Source organism: Carcharhinus amblyrhynchos, chromosome 28, assembly GCF_965287045.1.
Source record: "Carcharhinus amblyrhynchos chromosome 28, sCarAmb.v2.hapA, whole genome shotgun sequence".
NCBI lineage: Eukaryota > Metazoa > Chordata > Chondrichthyes > Carcharhiniformes > Carcharhinidae > Carcharhinus > Carcharhinus amblyrhynchos.
In genome coordinates this window covers 5,762,050-5,782,763 of record NC_137351.1, presented here as the reverse complement: position 1 = coordinate 5,782,763, position 20,714 = coordinate 5,762,050, and the positions used below count along the sequence as shown (strand labels likewise).

Here is a 20,714-nt window from a genome sequence, read left to right as displayed (position 1 = left end):
ATCATGGTGAAATTTGAATTCAATAAAAATCTGGAATTAAAAGTCTGATGATGACCATGAAACCATTGCCAATTGTTGTAAAAACGCATCTGGTTCATTAATGTCATTTGGGGAAGGAAATCTGCCTTACCTGGTCTGGCCTACATGTGACTCCAGATCCACAACAATGTGGTTAACTCTTAAAAGCCCTCAGGCAATAAATGCTGGCCAGTGATGCCCAAATAAAAATAATGGTATCTTACCCCTTATCTAAATGCACCTCTGTTGATGTCACACTTGAACTAAACAAAATTTGTTAAATCAGTCTGTATCTGAGCTGCGAATTGCAAGTCAACAAGGTGAGGAATGTAAAAACGTTTAATCTGCCTGGGCAAGATTCTTACCTAGCCTGGTGAATTTAGCAATGCTATGTGCAGTCACCTAGCAACCAGCAATGTAAACACAGCCTATTCCATGGCTCAGAACACACCTTAAAACGCAGGCTTGTGGGGTTTGCAAAGACCAGAGTGAGTAATTCATCTCATTTTCAAAACATTGAAAAAGCAAATTTTGTTGCACTAGGAAGCGTGTTCAAGCTGTGAGTAGCTGATCCATTCTAACCCTTTATCTGTTCTATCATCCTGCTATCAACAAGGTGGTGGCAGGGAGTTTATCAAGTGTCTGCCATGGCTCAGCTGGTACCATGCTCACTTCTGAGTCAGATGGTTGTGGGATCGGCACCCACTCCTGCGATTTGTATTTTCAGCTGACATCCCAGTGCAGTGTTGAGGGAGTTCTGTACTGTTGGAGGTGCTGCTTCTCAGATAAGATATTAAATTGTGGTCTCCACTGCCCTTTAGGTGGATGTATATTGTAGAATTCCTACAGTACAGAAGGAGGCCAATCGGCTCATTGATCTGTACTGACCACAATCCCATCCAGGCTCTATTCCCGTAACCGCACGTTTACCCTGCTAATCCACTTTACACTAAGGGTCAATTTAACATGGCCAATCAACCTAGTCTGCACATTTTTAGACTGTGGGAGGAAACCTGAACAACTGGAGGAAACCTGTGCAGACATGGGGAGAACATGCAAGCTCCACACTGACAGAGACCCCAGGCTGGAAGTGAATATGGGTCCCTGGCATTGTGAGGCAGCAGTGCCACCGTGCTGCCAATCCCATGGCACCATTCAAAGGTGAGGAAGGAAGTTCTACCTGGTTGTCCTGGTCGCTATTTATCTCTCGACCAACATTATTAGAATGGGTTACTTGGTCACCATCTCACTGCTGTGTGAAAAATGTGTTTTCTACATGGTAACAGCGTTCAACAGTACTTAAACAGCTGTAGAGCGATTCAGCATATCCTAAGGTCATGGAAGACGTTATATGAATGCAAGTCTTTTTAAAAAAAACTGGTTCCTGTTGCACTGGAATTGGGACGGGGATGGGGGAGGCGGGCGGGGGTGGGGGGGAAGGGGAGGTTGATAATTAACCAGGGACCCTGTGTCTCATCACTATTCAGCTACCCCTATGTGTGTGCTGCATGCAGTCAACCTCAGAGATGAACCTCGAGACCATTGCTGATGCCCGCAATCCAGGATCATGCATGAAAAATGGCTCAGTTATTCAGAGGGCAGCCAAGATCTGTACAACTGTGAATGGCCATCTCCACGACGAAAGAGTAATTACAAACAAATGCTCGGGTTTTTTTTAGCGCTGTGTACAAATGAGGTGCCCATAACTGGCAGCTATTGACTTCTATTGGGCCCGCTTAATTCTCTATCACCCAGATTTGCAATATGCAAAAAACGTACTGTGATGTTGCTATAAATTCTCGTGAGAAAGAAAGTCTGGAAATAAAGATCCCATCTGGCACCTTCGTGGGACTCTGAGTCGAAGTTGAAACAATGCCACATTGGGTCTGCTCAGCAGAGAATGAGTTCATGCAAATAAGGTTGAGTAGATGCATAGAATGCTGTTGATTGGCCGACAAGTACTGTAAAACCCACAATAGAGGTCCAGTTTCACACAGCCACCAGGACCCCCTCATTGTTCTGTCCTGAGGCTGCTGCTGTGACAGGGAGGAAATCACACGGCGACAGCAACGAAACCCAAAAGTTAGCAATATATAGGAAAAAATATTCAAACGGAACACGTTGTTTAACAGTAACGCTTGAGCTCAAAGGCAGGAATTTTTGGATCCCCCGCTCCCCCTCTTTTTCGGCTCACCCCACTTTTCTTTCGCATTTTGTTTCCCATTTTCTGAGCATACAGAGCCCCAAATCCACGACACACATGGTCCTTTCAGTTCATTAATGCCTAATTGAATTGATTTGGTCGAGTAGGAGACTCCCTTGTTTGCATTTCATGACTGGCAGGCCAGCTGAAAGAATTGTTTCCATGTGTGGTATGGGACGACGATGCCACCAGTGGGCACACTGGGTGCCATGGTTACGGTGTAGCAAACGTGCCAGCACGGTGACATAATTTTCAGCACTGGCGCCTACAGTTGCTGGGAGACTGAGAGCTAGGCTGAGAAATAATTTTTTCCCCCTTTTTTTAAAAAAAAGTTTGAAGTACATAGCTTTGAGTAGGCACAGAATGTCACATCGATGCCAAGCAGATTCGAGTGATAGACAGACCTGAGACTTAGTCTGTCTCCATCCGCTTAATGCACCAGCACAGTCACTGCGGCGCTACCATTGAGGTCCCAATACTATTCAATTGAAATCCGTTTACATGGCCTGAATATGAATTCGGTGCAAAATCCACAGTCTCCCTGCTCCCCACTCCCTTTCTCAGTAATAAAGATACCCAGCAGTGCGCTTATGGCTCGGGGGAGAAAGGTCTCAAGATTTGATCCCTGGATCGTACCAGTTTCACCTGAGGAAGTAGCAAGCGATCTATAATTGGCCCCCCCCCAGGTCCCTGAACTAAGGAGCAAAACAGCCCCTGGGGTGGGGCTGGAGGAAAACAGAGCTCCAGTTGCAAAATCCACATGTGAATGTGAAGTGAGGTGAGGGCAGGAGTAAGATCGTATATGAGGTCCCTCAACAGTTGAATAGCCTGCCCATGCTTACACGGGAAGAATGGTCACTTGCCACAGAAATGCCTGAGAAACTGTATCCCAGGGCAGGATAATATATCTTCGGAACAGAAGGGGGAAACCTAGAAAGTGTGTGTGTATGTGGGTTGGAGGGGGGGGGGGGGGGGGGCGTAGTTGGTGGTAGGGGCAGTTGGAATGGGTAAAGCAGAATCTCACTGAATTGTCACTGCAACAGTCCAGAGATGATCAATAATAATATTTCAGGGAAACCTGACAACATTTAAGAAGTATTAGAGGAGTTTTTGAAACACTTTAGTTTTCAAGGCTATGGACCAACCTTTTTTGGCAAACCAAGTACAAGGCCATGGACAAGCACTGGAGAATGGAAGTTTAATAGAGGGCGTCTTATGGCCGATACAGATGGACCAGAGGGTGTTTTTGTGCTGTTAAACTCTGTGGGGGGAATTTTCGCATCCCGCCCATCACGGAATTGTAGCGGGTGGGCTGGAGGGAGCGGGGTGGTGCGGACCATGCAAAGATTCGTTGATCTCGGGTGGAATTTTATGGTTTTGAGGTGAGCCTGGCCGGAAAATCCCACCCTATGACTCTGATTTGCAACCTACACGAGGTCTTGTGACCCCGGTGGTCAATTGTTTAGTGTATGATGTTTCATTGCATTCCGGTGGCTTCATTGCTATGACAGCAATGTGGTAAAGGATCTGTCTCAGTACAATGCCAGTTTGCTCACCCTCCCCTCCCCACAAAGAGGCAGGGAGCAAGCACCCAGATTTGTTTGGAGGGGAGTTTCAGAATGTGGGTTAATCTCTCAGACCTCACCTGAAAATGCCGACATAACAGACTTCGGAATAATTTTGGATGCTTGTCAAACAAATCATAATTATATTTTCCACTTGTGTTCTCCTTTTCTGAAAACTTGGACTTTAGTTCTGGAGATTCTGATCACTCCTTAGCATCTCAATCAAGTCTGAATCTCCAACCACATCTGAGCCTTGGCATTAAGTGTCAGTGAGAAGGGGTTACCATAATCATAGAATCTCTACAGTACAGAAAGAGGCCAGTCGGTCCATCAAGTCTGCACCAATCACAATCCCACCCAGGCCTTACCCCCATATCTACCCACTAATCCCTCTAACCTACGCATCTCACTACACTAAAGGCAATTTTAATATGGCCAATCAAACTAACGTGCACATCTTTGGACTGTGGGAGAAAACTGGAGCACCCAGAGGAAACCCACGCAGACGCGAGGAGAATGTGCAAACTCCACCCAGACAGTGACCCAAGCCAGGAACTGAACACAGGACCCTGGAGCTGTGAAGCAGCTGTGCTAACCACTGTGCTACTGTGTTGCCCAATGATAGTTCTTCACTCAATTCCTACTCAAGTTGGTTAGTGGTCTGTGGATAGTGATCCCAAACAGGAACCCTGGTGAATATTTCCCTCTTTGGTCCAAAGTTCTGAAGCTAGGTGCAGTGCCTCCTACAATCACTCTAGTTGAGATTATCCAGCCCAGCACAGACCAGGAATGCAAATCCAGGACCTTCATAGTCTGTATGGCATAGTCGCATATTAATTTGCACAACCTGCCCGTTTCTTGTTTGTAAATAGCTGGCAAACTGTTGTGTCATTAGAAAAAAATGTAGCATAATAACTTTTCCCACTTTCTTTTCACAGCCATGATTAAGCCAGCAATCAAGATGAAGAAGTCTTTTCCCAGTAGCTCTGCTTGCACAGGTCAATAATATGGGTAACTTTTTACATCTGTATATGCTGTTAAGGTGATTTTCCATTGTGACATTGAATAAGGCAGGTGGACGATGTCAAAGTTAGCCTAGGTAAGAACATGGAATTGAAGTTATTTTCTGAAATATGACCATGCAACCATTAAAATTCTCACTTGTCTTCATGGTGATACTTGCCTTGGTGATCACCTGGATCAAACTAACATCTCAGTACAACTGCCACTTAACTATTGCTCAATATTCCTCAGTCTTTTTAATCTCTTCCCCAGACAATTGTTTCTCCCACACCTCTCTGCTGAAACAAAAGGAAAATATTGCTGGGTATCTGAAATAAAGAATGGAAAATGCTGAAAAATACGCAGCAGGTCAGGCAGTATCTATGGCGAGAGAAGAACAGTTAATGTGTCAGTTCGATAAACATTCATCAGAACAGCAAGATGTTAGAGATGAAAATCTGCTAAGCAATTGTAGGGCCCGGGAATTGAGTACAGAATCACAGAACCATAGAATTCCTACAGTGTGGAAGGAGGCCATTTGGCCCATTGTGTCTGCACTGATTTGCCGACAGAGCATCCCACCCAGGCCCTATCCCTGTAACCCCACATAATTTTCCCTCTAATTCCCCTAAGCTAAGTGAAAATTTGCAGCATGGCCAATCCACCTAACCTGTACATCTTTGGACTATGGGAGAAAACCGGAGCACCTGGAGGAAACCCATACAGACACAGGGAGAACATCAAACTCCACACAGACAGTCACCCATAGGTGGAATTGAACCCGGGTCCCTGGCTCTGTGAGGCAGCAGTGCTAACCACTATGCCAACCGTGCCAGAGAAAATATAAGAAGGAAAGATCTGTTATAGGGTGAAGGGCATTACTGAATGATGTGCAAGCAAAAAGGGTTTTCTTGATCATTCTTTGTTCCTTTACTTGCCCCATTATGACCCCTTGTTGACTTGAATCTGGATTGTGGGTAAATAAGAAATCAACGTGTTGGATTTTTGGCAATAAATCACTCCACAAGTTAAATGGAAATGTTTAAATCCCAGATTTCAGAACGAATCGCGAAAATACACAGAACAAAGATTTTCATAAAGATGTGATTCGGGCAAATTTTTCCTTGATCGTTGCTGAGCTTCAGATGTCGCCAGTGTTCTACAGACTCCTCCAGGAAAAAGGGATTTTGTCTGGCTCACAGATCCAAATAATCCAGGTAAAGGCGGAAATCATTTCAGAGGAAAGTGGGAATGCCCGAGAACACTGCTGCTTGTGCTCAAATTGACCTCAGTGCCCCTGGATTAGAAAGGGCAAAATCAACAAGGCTTCTTATTGCGTGTTACAGAGTGACTTGAATTGATGTCAGCAGAGAATGGAATGGGGCTTGTCTGTGGATAGTACTCACAGTTAGGTACGCTGTCAACACACTCTAGTTTCTGAAGAAGGTTGACGCTAAGAGTGAGGTACTGGATAGCTGTCAAACTCCAGTCAGGCAATAGTCAGCAATATTGAGAAAATTGGGGAGGGGAGTCAGGTAAGATTAACCAAGCTAAGAGGAGAATGAATAAATTGTAATGACTTTAATCAGGCAATTGAGGTGGGCCTGTTGGAATAGGAACTCCCTGATTAGGGCCAAAATGATGGGTCAATCAGGGAGCCTTTTGCTTTGTACTTAACTGAGGTGTCAGTTCCTCTGGAACATCTAGTATAGAGAACTCACTGGAAGTACTCTGGATGGATGCTGTTCTCAGACTTGTAAATAAAAAGATTTTGGTGAAGGAACGTCTTCCTCCGAGGACTTATTACATAAATAAAGAGTGATTCTTTTCACAATTGCTCTTTGAATCATAGAACCATAGAATCATACAGCGCAGAGGAGGCCCTTCAGCCCATTGAGCCCACACCGACACATTAGAAACACCTGAACTTCCACCTAATCCCATCTGCCAGCACTTAGTCCATAGCCCTGAATGTTGTGAGATGCCGAGTGCTCATCCATTTTGGTTGAAGTATAATTTTACTTTGTGAAGTTTTATTTGTCTTTTTTTCAAATTTTACATGGTGTTCTGTCCGTTTTTTCTTGCAGCGAGAAAGCACCCGAGAGTTTAAAGTTGCAAAACTGCTCTCACTGTTGGAGGGGGAAGGATGTTGGGTCTTGGAGCCATTCTCTGATCTGCTGAATGAGACAGGCTATGTACAGTTGGCCAAAGCCTTACAGAACACAACATTAACAAAGCAACTAGGTAAAGATAACAGATGCAAACTACAACTACTTTGATTTTTATGAAAATAAAAAAAAAGTTTCCTGGTCTATTAACCCCCCTTGCTCCGCAGATCAAGTGTGGCCTGCTGTCTTGTGAATTCTGCCCCATTTACTCATCCTCCACACACCATCTGCATTATTACATATACTACTGCACTCAGTTAATCGGCAGTGGTATTGTCACCGGACTAGTAATCCAGAGAACTCTGGGGACCCACAGCAGATGGTGAAATTTGAATTCAATGCAAATCTGGAATTTAAGAATGTCTAATAGTGACCATAAAACCATTGTCATAAAAACCCATTTTGTTCCGGTTCAGGGCAGGAAATCTGCCGTTCTTACCTGGTCTGGCCAACATGTGACTCCAGATTAACAGCAGTGTGGTTGATCCTGAAATACTTAGCAATCCAATCTGTTCAAGGACAATTGGAAATGGGCAGTAATATTGGCTCAGCTAACGACACCCACATCCAATGAATAAAATAAGAATTTTTTTTTTAGGGTACATGTCAGAAACCTCAAGATATATTATCAAGTTAGACTTGATCCCAACTATTTGCTATTTTTGGCATTAATGTGAGGATATTGGGTGAGGTTCTCCGGCCTCCCAGCTGCACCTTTCCTGCTGGCAGGAGGTGGTACATTCTTTGCCAGCAGTGGAAATCTTTGGTCCCACTGCTGTCAATGGGAATTCCGGTGGGAAACCCACAGGCGGGGTGCAATGGTGACAGGATTCGAGACTCCCACTGCAGTCGGAGAATTCCAGCCATGATGTTTCACCGAAGGCTTGATTCTACTGACAAACTGGGAAACTTTTATCAAAACACATGTTATTTAACAAAACAGTTTAACTATAACAAATGAATTAGCTTAACATTTAAACAATATTTAAACATGACAAGATACAATTCTTAACTGCTAACCTAGCTCTCTGATTTCCAATTCAAGCAATATTCCTCTTACAGACTTAAAAATCCACTTCAAAATCAGTTAGCAACACACATGATTTTGTGCTTGTAATTAGATTGCAAGTCCTCGAGTTCTCAGAGCACTTCTATAGAGAGAGACAGAGAGACACTTTTTCCGGAACAGGCAGAAATGACTTTTTAAAGATAAAAGAGAAACTGTGTATCTTCCTTGCAAGTTTACCTCCTCCCAATAGCACATGACTCTATCTCTGTCAATCAACCTAATCAAAACTCTAGTCTGACCCCAAAGGAAAACTAAGTAAATACAAATACATTAACTTTGTTCAGACAAACACATCCCTTGTTAAAAACTGTCACTATCCTGCATTCTCAACATTTGAACTGCCTCTTGCCTAGACAAATCGGCACCTTGTAAAACAGAGCTAACTTTTTTAAATACCCCTTAAAGAAACATGATAAAAACATATTTGTTAAAGGCATAGTATTCAATAAAACAGGGTAAAAATCCTTCCAGGCCAACTTCTGAATCCAGAAACAATCATAGAATCCCTAAAGCGCAAAAGGAGGCCATTTGCCCCATCGAGTCTGCACGAGCCCCCCGATAGAGCATCCCACCCAAGCCCTGTCCCTGCAACCACACATATTAACACCGCAAATCCCTCTAACCTACATATCTTGGGACATTAAAAGATAATTTAACATGATTAATCCACTGAACCTGCATCTTTGGACTGTGAGAGAGACTGGAGCGCCTGGAGGAAACCCACAAAGACATAGGGAGACTGTGCAAACTCCACACAATCACCCAAGTCAAGAATTGAACCTGGGTCCCTGGTGTTGTGAGGGAGCAGTACTAACCACTGTGCGCTGTGCTGCCCTAATGTTGCATAATTTGCACAGATCCCAACCTGGAGGCCCAAGGTTCTCTGAAATTGGACTTCAGGCCCCATCACAGTAACAGGATTGAGTGGCCAAACCTCTCAGGTTTCCATAAGCAGCTCAACCACCTCCGGAACAAAGGTTAGGATAGCAGGCTGGCAGTAACCATTGGGACTACCATAAAGCTGGGAGGAGCACGACTGTTGAAACTGAGTAACCAAGTTACTTAGCTTCTTAGCTGAATCTGTGATTCTACCACCCCACCCACCACGGAATCGTAGCGGGTGAGGGGCGGACAGTGGGTGGGATTTTCCGATCTTGGGTCGAGTGAGGCCATAATGGCTGGATTGTATTCACACCTCGAAAACCTGACAATGATGGCCTGATGTCAGGCATCCTAAAATTAGCGTAAGAAAGTATTCTAAAGCCTGGTTTAGGTGCTGTCCGGGGTGAATGGGATGCTGGCCTTCATCGCGAGGGGGATTGAATATAAAAGTAGGGAGGTCTTGCTGCGACTGTATCGGGCATTGGTGAGGCCGCAGCTGGAGTACTGTGTGCAGTTTTGGGCGCCGTACTTATGCAAGGATATTTTAGCCTTGGAGGGAGTGCAGAGGAGGTTTACTAGGCTGATACCGGAGTTGAGGGGGTTGAGCTATGAGGAGACGCTGAATAAACTAGGCTTGTACTCGTTAGAGTTTAGAAGAATGAGGGGAGATCTCATTGAGACGTATAAGATGATGAATGGGATGGATAGGATAGAGGTGGAGAGACTCTTCCCGCTCAGAAAGGACAGTAGGACTAGGGGGCACAGCCTCAAGATAAAGGGGGGGCGGTTTAGAACGGAGTTGAGGAGGAACTTCTTCACTCAAAGGGTGGTGAATCTCTGGAATTCTCTGCCCGTTGAAGTGGTGGAGGCTGCCTCGCTAAATATTTTTAAGACGCGGGTTGATGGGTTTTTGATGAGAGAGGGGATTAAGGGTTATGGGGAGAGGGCGGGAATGTGGAACTGAGCCACGACAGATCAGCCATGATCTTATTGAATGGCGGGGCAGGCTCGAAGGGCTGGTTGGCCTACTCCTGCTCCTATTTCTTATGTTCTTATGTTCATAATTGTCAGCTTTGAACTTTCACTGAGAATCAATTTAATCTCCCGATCCTATATTATTCACATTTGACTCATTCCCATTTTCACACAATAGTTTCATGGTCCCAGCAGATCTGGAAATATATTCAAAGGTGCTTCTGATCCAAATGAGATGGAGCCTAAAAGAGGCATATAAGATCGGTAAAGGGACAGAAACCATACGTTTGGAAAACTACTTCCAATTAACCCAAAACATCCAGACACTTCAAACTGCCTAAAAGCAAATTTAAAGAAAAAAGAAGAAAAGGAAAATGAAGAAGTTTATTATTGTCACAAGTAGGCTTACATTAACACTGCAATGAAGTTACTGTGAAAATCCCCCAGTTGGCACACTCCAACACCTGTTCAGGTTCACTGAGGAAAAATTTAGCATGACCAATACACCTGATCAGCAGGTCTTTCGGACTGTGGGAGGAAACTGGAGCACCCAGAGGAAACCCTCACAGGCACGGGAGAATGTGCAGAATCCGTACAGACAGTGACCCAAGCCGGGAATCAAACCCAGACCCTGGTGCTGTGAGGCAGTAGTGCTAATCATTGTGCCAAATTTAGCACTAAAGTCAAGAAGTTGAAAACACACATCAACACTTGGAATCAACTTCTGTATTGAATACTAGATTAGAGACTTGCATTTATATAACACCCTGTCATATCTTACACAATCATCTCAAAGTACATCACATGTAATGATGTGACTGCAGTTATGGAAACACACGCTACAGCCATTTTGTACATTTTGTACAAAGTACGAAGTACAAATTGTATAAATAGCAATGAGATAAATAACAAACTGATTTTTAGGTGTTGGTTGAGGGAGAAAATCACAAGGATCTTCTCTTTTTTGTCCAGTGCTTTGGGATCTTTAACAGCCACCTGAACTATGTCTGATAGGATCTTGATTTAATTCCACAAATGAAAAACAGGACCCTTGGTAATGCAGCTCTCTCTCAGTACCCTCTTACGATGTCAGTCTAGGATGGATAATGTGCTCAAATCCTAGAGTGGGGATGGAACCCAGAGCAGCAATGCCATCAGCTGGACCGAGCTAATGCAGAAAATCATGATTTTTTTTGAAGAGGTAACTGGATGCTGTGAGTGGGTGAACTCAGAATGGACTGAACAGGGTTGTTCATCTGTGTCTATGTTGTGCTATTTTTCTGCATTGATCCTCATCAGTCTCAACTAAATTCACACCTTTTTCACCGATATGGAATCAAGGTGTGCTGATACAGAGATGCCAGTGTTTGAACCCCAAGAGAAATACTGCTAAAATATAAAAACCGAATTTAATCCCACTTTTAGCTCATGTAAAGATAATTTAGAATATGAATACAAAATTTTCTGTCTTTTTGTTCGATATAAAAAAAAATTTGTATTTATATGGCACCCTTCACAACCTCAGGACATCCTAAGTTTGTTTATTAGTGTCACAAGTACGCTTACATTAACACTGTTATGAAAATACCGTGAAAATCCCCTAGTCGCTTCACTCCAGTGCCTGTTCGGGTGTACTGAGAGAGAATTTAGCATGGCCAATGCACCTAATCAGCATGTCTTTTGGACTGTGGGAGGAAACTGGAGCACCCAGAGGAAACTCACATGGACACGGGGAGAATGTGCATTCTCCACACAGACAGTGACCTGAGGCAGGAATCAAACCCAGGACCCTGGTGCTGTAATACAGCAGTGCTAACCACTCTGCCGTGGTGCCGCCATACAGCCAATGAAGTATTTTAAATTACGGTTACTGTTGTAATGTGAAATGTCCAGCAAACCCCAACAACAGCAATACAAACGTTACTTTTTTTTTAAAGTGATTTTGGTTGAGCTCATCGCGGAAAACACCCCTGGTTTTTGAAGTAGTACCATAGGATCTTTTACATGGAGCCCCACTTTAACATAATACCTCTGACAGTGCAGCATCCCCCCAGTGCCTCCCTGTAATAAGTCCTCAGAGGTGGAAGTCCCTTCACCAAAATTCCTTTATTTACAAGATCCAACAACAGTATACAGAGTGCTCTCGGTATGCAGCCTCCATCTGGAGTGCCAGAGGAACTGACACTCCTGGTTATGTACAGAGCATGGAGCTCCCTGATTGGAACATCAATTTGGCCCTTACTTAGGGAGTTCATATTCAATCAGGCCAACCTCAGTTGCCTGATTAAAATCGTTACACTCCCTGGAGCATAAGCTTGGGTTTCTATACTCCAGTCCTGGCATGGGACTTGAACGCAGAACCTTGGGATTCAGGGAGTGAGACAATTACCAATGGAGCCATTGGAGTAACAGCCTTCATTTTGTGGTCAAGCATTTGTGGACTGGAACCCAGAATTCATTGATGCATAAGTGGGAATGTTATCCACTGACAGTTAAATAAGACATTAAAACCTGCTACCTGTGATTCATTAATGTAGATTAATAATTAGCAGTTATGTCTCCTGCACGCCTTTAGAAAATACCCACGGCTTTAGCTGGATGAACATCTGGAGGAGAGGAGTGAGATCCAGAATACAGGAAATATCATCAAAACACCATGAACTAGTTCCTAAATTAGATACTGGCGTATACAACTTGCGACCTGTGACACATGTGCAGCACGTAACAAATGAATGAAACCATGTCCTGTCTGAAGTACAGCAGCAATGCTCAAAAGAATTGTGAAGGACAGCCACAGGTTCGTGGACTGTGAATTGCAGGAGGCAAAGAACAGTGGGAGAGATAGGGGGTGAACAATCTTGATTGTTGAATAAGCAGCGCATTGTGTGTTACCTTTGGGATAGTGAATGTGTCGCAAGAACGAAGGTTGTATGAAATGGTCCATTTTGAGTCCAGGGGAATTCAGAGGAGTATAGATTCATTAATATGAACTCCAAATTCATTAATATGAATAACTCCTCCTTATCACAGATATATCTGTGCAATATCTCCCAAGCTATTGCACAGATAAGAAGTAAGTGACCATTATTATGTGGGTAAATCTAGTAGCCATTTTACACAAGCAAGGTGCCACACACATTGAAGTGAATGATCAGTTAATCTATTTTTTGATGGAATTTGTTGTGGGAGTTATGCTATGCAGAATATCTCCCTGCTCTTTGTTGCATAACATAATAGCACCTAAATCACCTCAATAGAAATAATAACATTTCATACAAACACTGGCATCTCCAACACTGCAGAACTCCTTCAGTGCTGCACCAGGGTGTTGGCCTAGGTTACATGCTCCTGTCCTGGACGATAGAACCATAGAATCCCTACAGTGCAGAGGGAGGCCATCCAGTCTATTGAGTCTGCACCAACTCTCCAAAAGAGCATCCCATCCAGACCTGCCCATCCACCCTATCCTCATAACCCCATGGCTAATCTACCTAACCTACACATCTTTGGACACTAAGGCTCGAATTTTACCCGCACACCCACTCCGAAATCGGGGCGGTCGGCGCTCGCAGAACAGCATTCTCATGATCTTACAAGCCTCAGGCGGGTGTGCCAATAAACCCCTGGCCTAAGGGGCAATTTAAAATGGCTAATCCACCTAACCTGCACATTTTTGGGCTGTGGGAGGAAACCGGAGCACCCAGAGGAAACCCACGCGGACACGGGGAGTGTGTGCAAGCTCCACATAGACAGTCACCGAAGGCCAGAATCGAACCCAGGTCCCTGGGGCTTTGAAGCTAATCACTTTGGAGTGTGGCTTGAACTCACAGCTTTCTGCTTCAGGCATTGCAGAATGACAGAGGGAGTGAAACCAACACTCGAAGAGTGCGAAATGTTCAAGACTGGCAAAGGATTGCTGGGTCGAGCACATGACTGAACATTTTTTCAATGACAATTTCTCCATCACCCATTCCGTTCAAGAATTACACTCCCAGTTGATTCCCAGAGGCAGGAGTTTATTTTCACTCACTTTCTAGCAAATTCTACCCTCATATTTTATATATTTCCAGAGGCAATGACTATAATTTTGTGTTGCTGAATTGGCTGAATCCCAAAAGTGATAACTGTGTGTGTTTACAGGTAAGCAGGATAATGGTGGAAAGAAAAGCAAACTATGGAACCAAATGCAAACACTCGAACAAGAACTAGAGAAGGGTTATGTAGAGGAAGCACTTACCCTCAAAAGGACACTAGGAGACATGAAGAGAGAATACTTACTACGGTAACATAATGAGATATTGTTATAATTGCATATTAGCATGGTTGTGCAGCACCAGCAAAAACATTTTTGGTTAAATTTCTTTATAGAATCATAGAATCCTTCAGTACAGAAGGAAGCCACTGTATCCATTAACTCTGTACCAATCACAATTCTACCTAGACCCTATTCCCATATCCCCACACAATTAACCTGCAAATCCTCCTGACACTAAGGGACAATTTAGCATGGCCAATCAATCTAACCTGCATATCTTTGGACTGCGGGAGGAAACTGGAGCACCTGTGGGAAACCCACACAGACACGGGGAGAACATGCAAACTCCACACAAACAGTGACCCGAGGCGGGGATTGAACCTGGGTCCCTGCCGCTTATAATCTCCTTAATTTTATAAAATTAGGTATGACTTGGCCCAGAACTTCCGTGCGTTGGCGATCACTATTGGATTGTCACTCCACTTCTTTTTAACTTTCCCTAGAATGTAGTTGCATATTCCTCACCTGATGCCCCGGCCCAGACCTGATGAAAAATATACAAACAAAGAACAAAGAACAAAATCAGCCCGGGAAACAGGCCCTTCGGCCCAACGAGCCCACGCCGCCATCTCAACACCACCAGTCCACTTCTCTACCCATGACCCCTATCTAATGTTTTATGGCCATCCAGATTGCGGGAAACTGATTTAGGGACAATTTATTCCTGCCAATCAGCCTAACAGCACATCTTTGGGGTGTGGGAGGAAACCGGAGCACCCGGAGAAAACCCACGCAAGCACGGGGAGAATGCGCAAACTCCCACAGACACCGGCCCAAATCCATGTGTCTGCACAGCAATCAGCGATAGTCACTGAGCTGTCGTCTTGCCCAGTATCTTGTCCAGTTTAGGCACACACTAACGACATGAAGCACTAGGCCAATCTCGAACAACCAAGAGCAGCCCCAGTACGACCCATCGCTTGTATGCCCCTCGTTGGACATGAGGTGGACCGACTTAAAACCTGTGAATGAAAAGAGAAAAAACATTATTATCATACTATAACCATTTACATTCCCAGGGACGCCCCAATGCTAATGACCCTTATTTAAAAGGTTCTCCTATATCCACCCATCTCCAACTCAGTCATGTGCCTGTCTAAGTTACTCTTAAAGGACTCTATCATGTTTGCCTCCACCACCTTACTTGGCAGAGCATTCCATACCCCCACTACCCTCTGTGTGAAAAACCTCCCTCTAATATCTGTGTTGTACCGTTCCCCCCTCACCTTAAGTCCATGGTCCCTTGTCCTACGTGTCTCTATTATAGGAAATAGCTTACCTCTGTTTACTCTATCTATACCCTTCATAATCTTATATACCTCTATTAGATCCCCCCTCAGTCGGCAAGGAAGGAACCTCGTGGTTCTTCCAGTGCAGGGCCGCAGTGCTGAGGGGAGTGGAGCCACACTCCCACCCCCATTTACAGCACTAGTTGATATAAATTGGGAAAGTTTAAAGGCCCCAACCATTTTGAGAGAGCATGGAGAAGGTAAGTCTGTAAGCAAGTGTTGGGTAGTCAGGAAGTTGGAGTTTGGATGTTATAGAATAGAATCCCTACAGTGCAGAAGAAGGCCATTCGGCCCATCGAGTCTGCACCGACCACAATCCCACCCAGACCTATCCCCGTAACTCCACATATTTACCCTACAAGTCCCCCCAACACTAAGGGGCAATTTACCAATGGCTAATCCAGCTAACCCGCACATCTTTGGATTGTCAGGGAAAGTCAGAGTTAGATGGTCAGGGAGAGAGTCAGGTAGTTGGCGGAATCAGGTGGCCAAAGAGAGTGGGATTAGAAACATAGAAAATAGGTGCAGGAATAGTTCTGTCAGCCTTTCGAGCCTGCAGCACCATTCAATATGATAACGATTGATCATGCACGTTCAGTATTCCACTCCCACTTTCTCTCCATACCCTTTGACCCCTTTAGCCACAAGCACCACATCCAGCTCCCTCTTCAGCATATCTAATGAACTGGCCCCATATGACAGTGAGCTAGCTGGTGTTATGTATGTATTTAGCAACGTTTTGTGCAAGAAGAAACACAAAGTAGGCCTCATAACTTAAACACTGGGAATGCTTTGTTACAGGGGTGCACTGTTCCCTAGTCTGCTTAACCGGGTTCCACACTGGGATGAGCTAGCCTCCCCCTCAGGGATCACATTACCCACCGTCTTAAAGGGCCAGTGAGCACCACAGACCCCCAACATACATATATTACAGTTGGGGGGTGTTGGGCGGGTAGCCGGAGGAGAGGGGATTTGCAGTGTAGTCAGGGGAACAGGACGGTAGTTGGGCTATGGAGGGCTAATTCAGAGGTCAAGTGGGAGGTTAAGGGGAAGTCAGCAATATACTTAGCTTCTCTATGTATGGTATGTTTTGTCTGTATAACACACAAGAAACAATACTTTTCACTGTATACTAATCCATGTGACAATAATCAATCAATCAATCAATCAACCATGAATTGGAAGTGGCGTTAATCCTCCCAGTTTTCCCTGGAGAACTATTCTTCCAGGAGAGTCATCACCATCCAAAGTCTCTAATCTAAATCAGAGTATCGGATGATTTCAGGTGTAGGGTATTTGCCCAACGGAACTTTAAACCTCCTGGGAAATTCCCATGCAATCCTTACCAGAGACCTCTGGGTGTTCTCAAGCATTTCTTCTAGGATATCACTGGGATATGATCCCGCAGTGAATGTGAGTTCTGGGCCAATGTTCTTTCAATACTTAAAATAATTTTATTTAAAGATCTTGATCACTAGCAGTATTTCTTAAGATAGTAAGACAGAAATACAGGAAAATATTCAACAAGTCAGGCAATCCCTCCCTGCAGGATCTGATCCAATATTTAATATATATATAAAACATAAGAACACATGGACAGGCCAATCTATTCTATCATTGGCAGTATCCCAATCCATCACTAATCTACCTTATCACTCTCAACATCCTTGTTATAATTCAGACAGCCAGATATGAAGGATAAAACTGGAGCCAATCTCGACACACAGTCATAAACATTTCATGGAATTCTCACAGAATCCCCACAGTGCTAGAGGAGGTAATTCGGCCCATCGAGTCTACACTGACCACAATCCCACCCAGATCCTATTCCTGTAACCCCACATATTTACCCTGCTAATTCCCCGACACTAGGGTCAATTTAGCATGGCCAGTCAGCCTAACCCGCGTTTCTTTGGACTGTGGAAAGAAACTGGAACACTCAAAAGAAACCCACGCAGGCACACGTGTGCAAACTCCACACAGGCAGTAACTCGAGACCGAAACTGAACCCAGTTCCCTGTCGCTGTGAGGCAGCAGTGTTAACCACTGTGCCACCGTGCTGCGCATTTATTTACAGACATACACAATACAAACATGTACCTCCCGACCTCAAAAGTGCAGTTTTATTATTTTCCGACATGTACAAGTCAATTTCCAGATAATGTCCACCACCTGCGTACAATTAAACATAATTGATATACAATTAAAGATCCTAATCCTTTAATATTCTATCCTATCACTCACACTATCCCAACCTATTTAACATTCTGCTCCAGCTGCACAAATTTCCTTTGTTTCCCCTTAAAGTAAATCAACCAAAACTCCCGAAAAGTCCCACATCCTGCATTATCCATCCTTGGCTGATTTCCTTCCTTGGTACAACATCATCTCTATTCACCAACAGCTTATTTTTCACTGATGGGGAACCACTGTATGCAGATTTGGACATTAATGGCTTAACCCTCAGAGGTCTGCAGTAATGTTCTGCACTAAAATGTGTTCAGCAAAATATGATTCCAACATCTTCAATGATTACGTCAAATTTAAGTTTCGACATTTGGCCAATTGTTGAACAATTTCTATATCAAGGTCTACATCAATGGGGACAAAGTAGAAAGGGTTGAGAGCTTCAAGTTTTTAGGCATCCAGGTCACCAACAACCTGTCCTGGTCCCCCATGTCAACACATAGTTAAGAAAGTCTACCAACAGCTCTACTTTCTCAGAAGACTAAGGAAATTTGGCATGTCAGCTACGACTCCCACCAACTTTTACAGATGCACCATAGAAAGCATTCTTTCTGGCTGTATTACAGCTTGGTATAACTCCTGCTCTGCCCAAGTCCCCAAAAAACTACAAAAGATCGTGAATGTAGCCCAATCCATCATGCTAACCAGCCTCCCATCTATTGACTCTGTCTACACTTCCTGCTGCCTTGCCAAAGCAGCTAGCATAATTAAAGACCCCACTCACCCTGGATGTTCTCACTTTCACCTTCTTCCATCAGGAAAAAATACAAAAGTCTGAGGTCACGTACTTACCGACTGAAGAACAGCTTCTTTTCTGTCGCCATCAGACTTTTGAATGGACCTATGTTGCATTAAGTTGATCTTTCTCTACATCCTAGCTATGACTGTAACATGACTGTAACACTACATTGGCTATGCCCTCTAGTCCTGCTATCCTTTCTAAGCGGGAAGAATCTCTCTACCTCTACCCTATCCATCCCCTTCATTATCTTATACGTCTCTATAAGATCCCCCCTCATCCTTCAAAACTCCAACATGATGCAAGGCTTGTACATATTCCTTTGGTTTGCAAAAGAAAGGGTCTCTATTTCTAAATGTAAGTCTATATTTCCCCTTTCCTTTCTTCAAGGCAATGCATCAGTCAATGAGAGATCACTTCCCAACCAATCAGCATCCTTTTCTCTTGTAGTATAAGTTGATATGATTATTTGAAATTTGGCATTCTTGCATTTGTCCTGACAAGCGCAAAATGAAAAGTATTGGCAACACATCTTTCTTTACAGGAATATTCTAAATATGTGAGTCTGCCATTTAAACCAAATTTTTCAAGTCACTAAAGAGTAAAATTAGATGGTGGGCAAAATGGACAACTGACCAGAACTCGTTCCCATTCCCACAAAACTAGTGGGTGTGGAAGTAATCACCAGCAAGCCAATCTGACCCTCATCTAATAAACACACATGGGCATGAATATACATTTTACCATTCTACTGGGTCACAAGTGGGCCAATCATCAATCATTGTATAAAAGTCAACAATTCCACATTGAGCTGATTATTTACTGTAATCTATTCCAGTCATTGGATTCCACTGAGGCCCACAAGGAGACATTGTGTCACAAGGGCCTTCTCCCCTCCCCATCTTCCCGAAGGATATTCTTGTGCCAAGCCACTTGCCATCAGTCCTGGGTAGCAGCTGCTGTGCCACAAGATTATAACACTTAGCAATCATTATCTGCCCCTTTCCCCAGGAAGTAACATACTAATAAAACTGGACCCTCAACGCCCAAATTGCTACATGAAAAATGGGTACTTGAGCACAAAGGTTTGGATTATAAGGAGAGGCTGGATAGTCTGGGGCATTTTTTCCTGGAGCGTAGGAGGACAAGGGGTGACCTTGTAGAAGTTTATAAAATCATGAGGGGCATAGATAAGTTGAATAACCAAGGGTCTTTTCCCCAAGGTAGGGGAGTCCAAAACTTGAAGACATAAGTTAAAGGTGAGAGGGGAAAGATTTAAAAGAGATCTTAGGGGCAATGTCATCACATAGAGGGTGGTGAATGTGTGTGGAATGAGCTGCCAGAGGAGGGGATAGGGGCAGGTACAATTACAACATTTAAAATACATTTGGACAGATACATCGATGGGAAAGGTTTAGAGGGCCAAATGCAGGGAAATGGGACTCGTTTAGTTTAGGAAACCTGGTTGGCATGGACAAGTTGGATCGAAGGGCCTGTTTCCATGCTGTATATTTCTATGATTCTATGTCCAACACCTGTGAAATTGTACCAACAGTGTGACAGGACCTACAGAAAGGAAGTGAAGGGCTGTGTGTGTGTGTGTGTGTGTGTGGATGGGGTTTAGGAAGGAGGTTAGGAATAAAATGCTCTTTGATGCTCTTTGCCAAGACTAACCATTGCATTATAATGTTTAGGCTGCAGGATTTGGAAAATGAATTTGTCTTAACTGAAAGGGAGCGAGATGTGGCCAGAAGGGAGCAAAATATGGCCTTACAGGAGAGAGAATCACTACTGAGACAGAACAAGGAGCTTCTGAAAACATTAAAACGTTTGCGCCAATCCCTGGAACAGCAGGAAAGGAAATGGTACGCAGCAGGCCCGAGCAGTCAGGCGTTGCTCTATATGGCACCCACCAGAGAAAATTGGAATTAATTTCCATCAGTCTTAGCAGAACTTACATTCAGTTTGTTTTGTTTTATATTTAAATGCAAATTTTTGAAGGAGACAACTCACTTCCACCTGGCTTGTACCTAATCTTTATTGTGTTTTGTACCTTGTCCTAAGTATTTCCAACACATTTCTTGATTTAATGATGCCCCTCTAAATTCAAATAATAAACAGCTCACTTTGTTAACTTTCTGAAATAGTTTGAAATGAGTTATGTGCCAATGTATATAGAGTGCATTAGCAGATCTTCCATGGTGTTGTTCCTGATGAGTGACAGTGTACATTTCTGTCCAAT

The 20,714-nt window shown here is 43.8% G+C and overlaps 1 protein-coding gene across 1 annotated transcript; it reads left to right on the top strand.

Annotated features, from left to right (window-relative positions):
- The first annotated feature begins 463 nt into the window (after window positions 1–463).
- LOC145359653 (uncharacterized) lies at window positions 464–20,540 on the top strand. Its single transcript, XM_080214371.1, has 6 exons — window positions 464–506; window positions 4,725–4,784; window positions 5,842–6,005; window positions 6,876–7,032; window positions 14,023–14,164; window positions 20,167–20,540. The coding sequence occupies exons 2-6, from the start codon at window positions 4,727–4,729 to the stop codon at window positions 20,402–20,404; spliced, it is 759 nt and encodes a 252-aa protein (XP_080070497.1). The 5' UTR covers window positions 464–506; window positions 4,725–4,726; the 3' UTR covers window positions 20,405–20,540.
- Window positions 20,541–20,714: the final 174 nt, after the last annotated feature.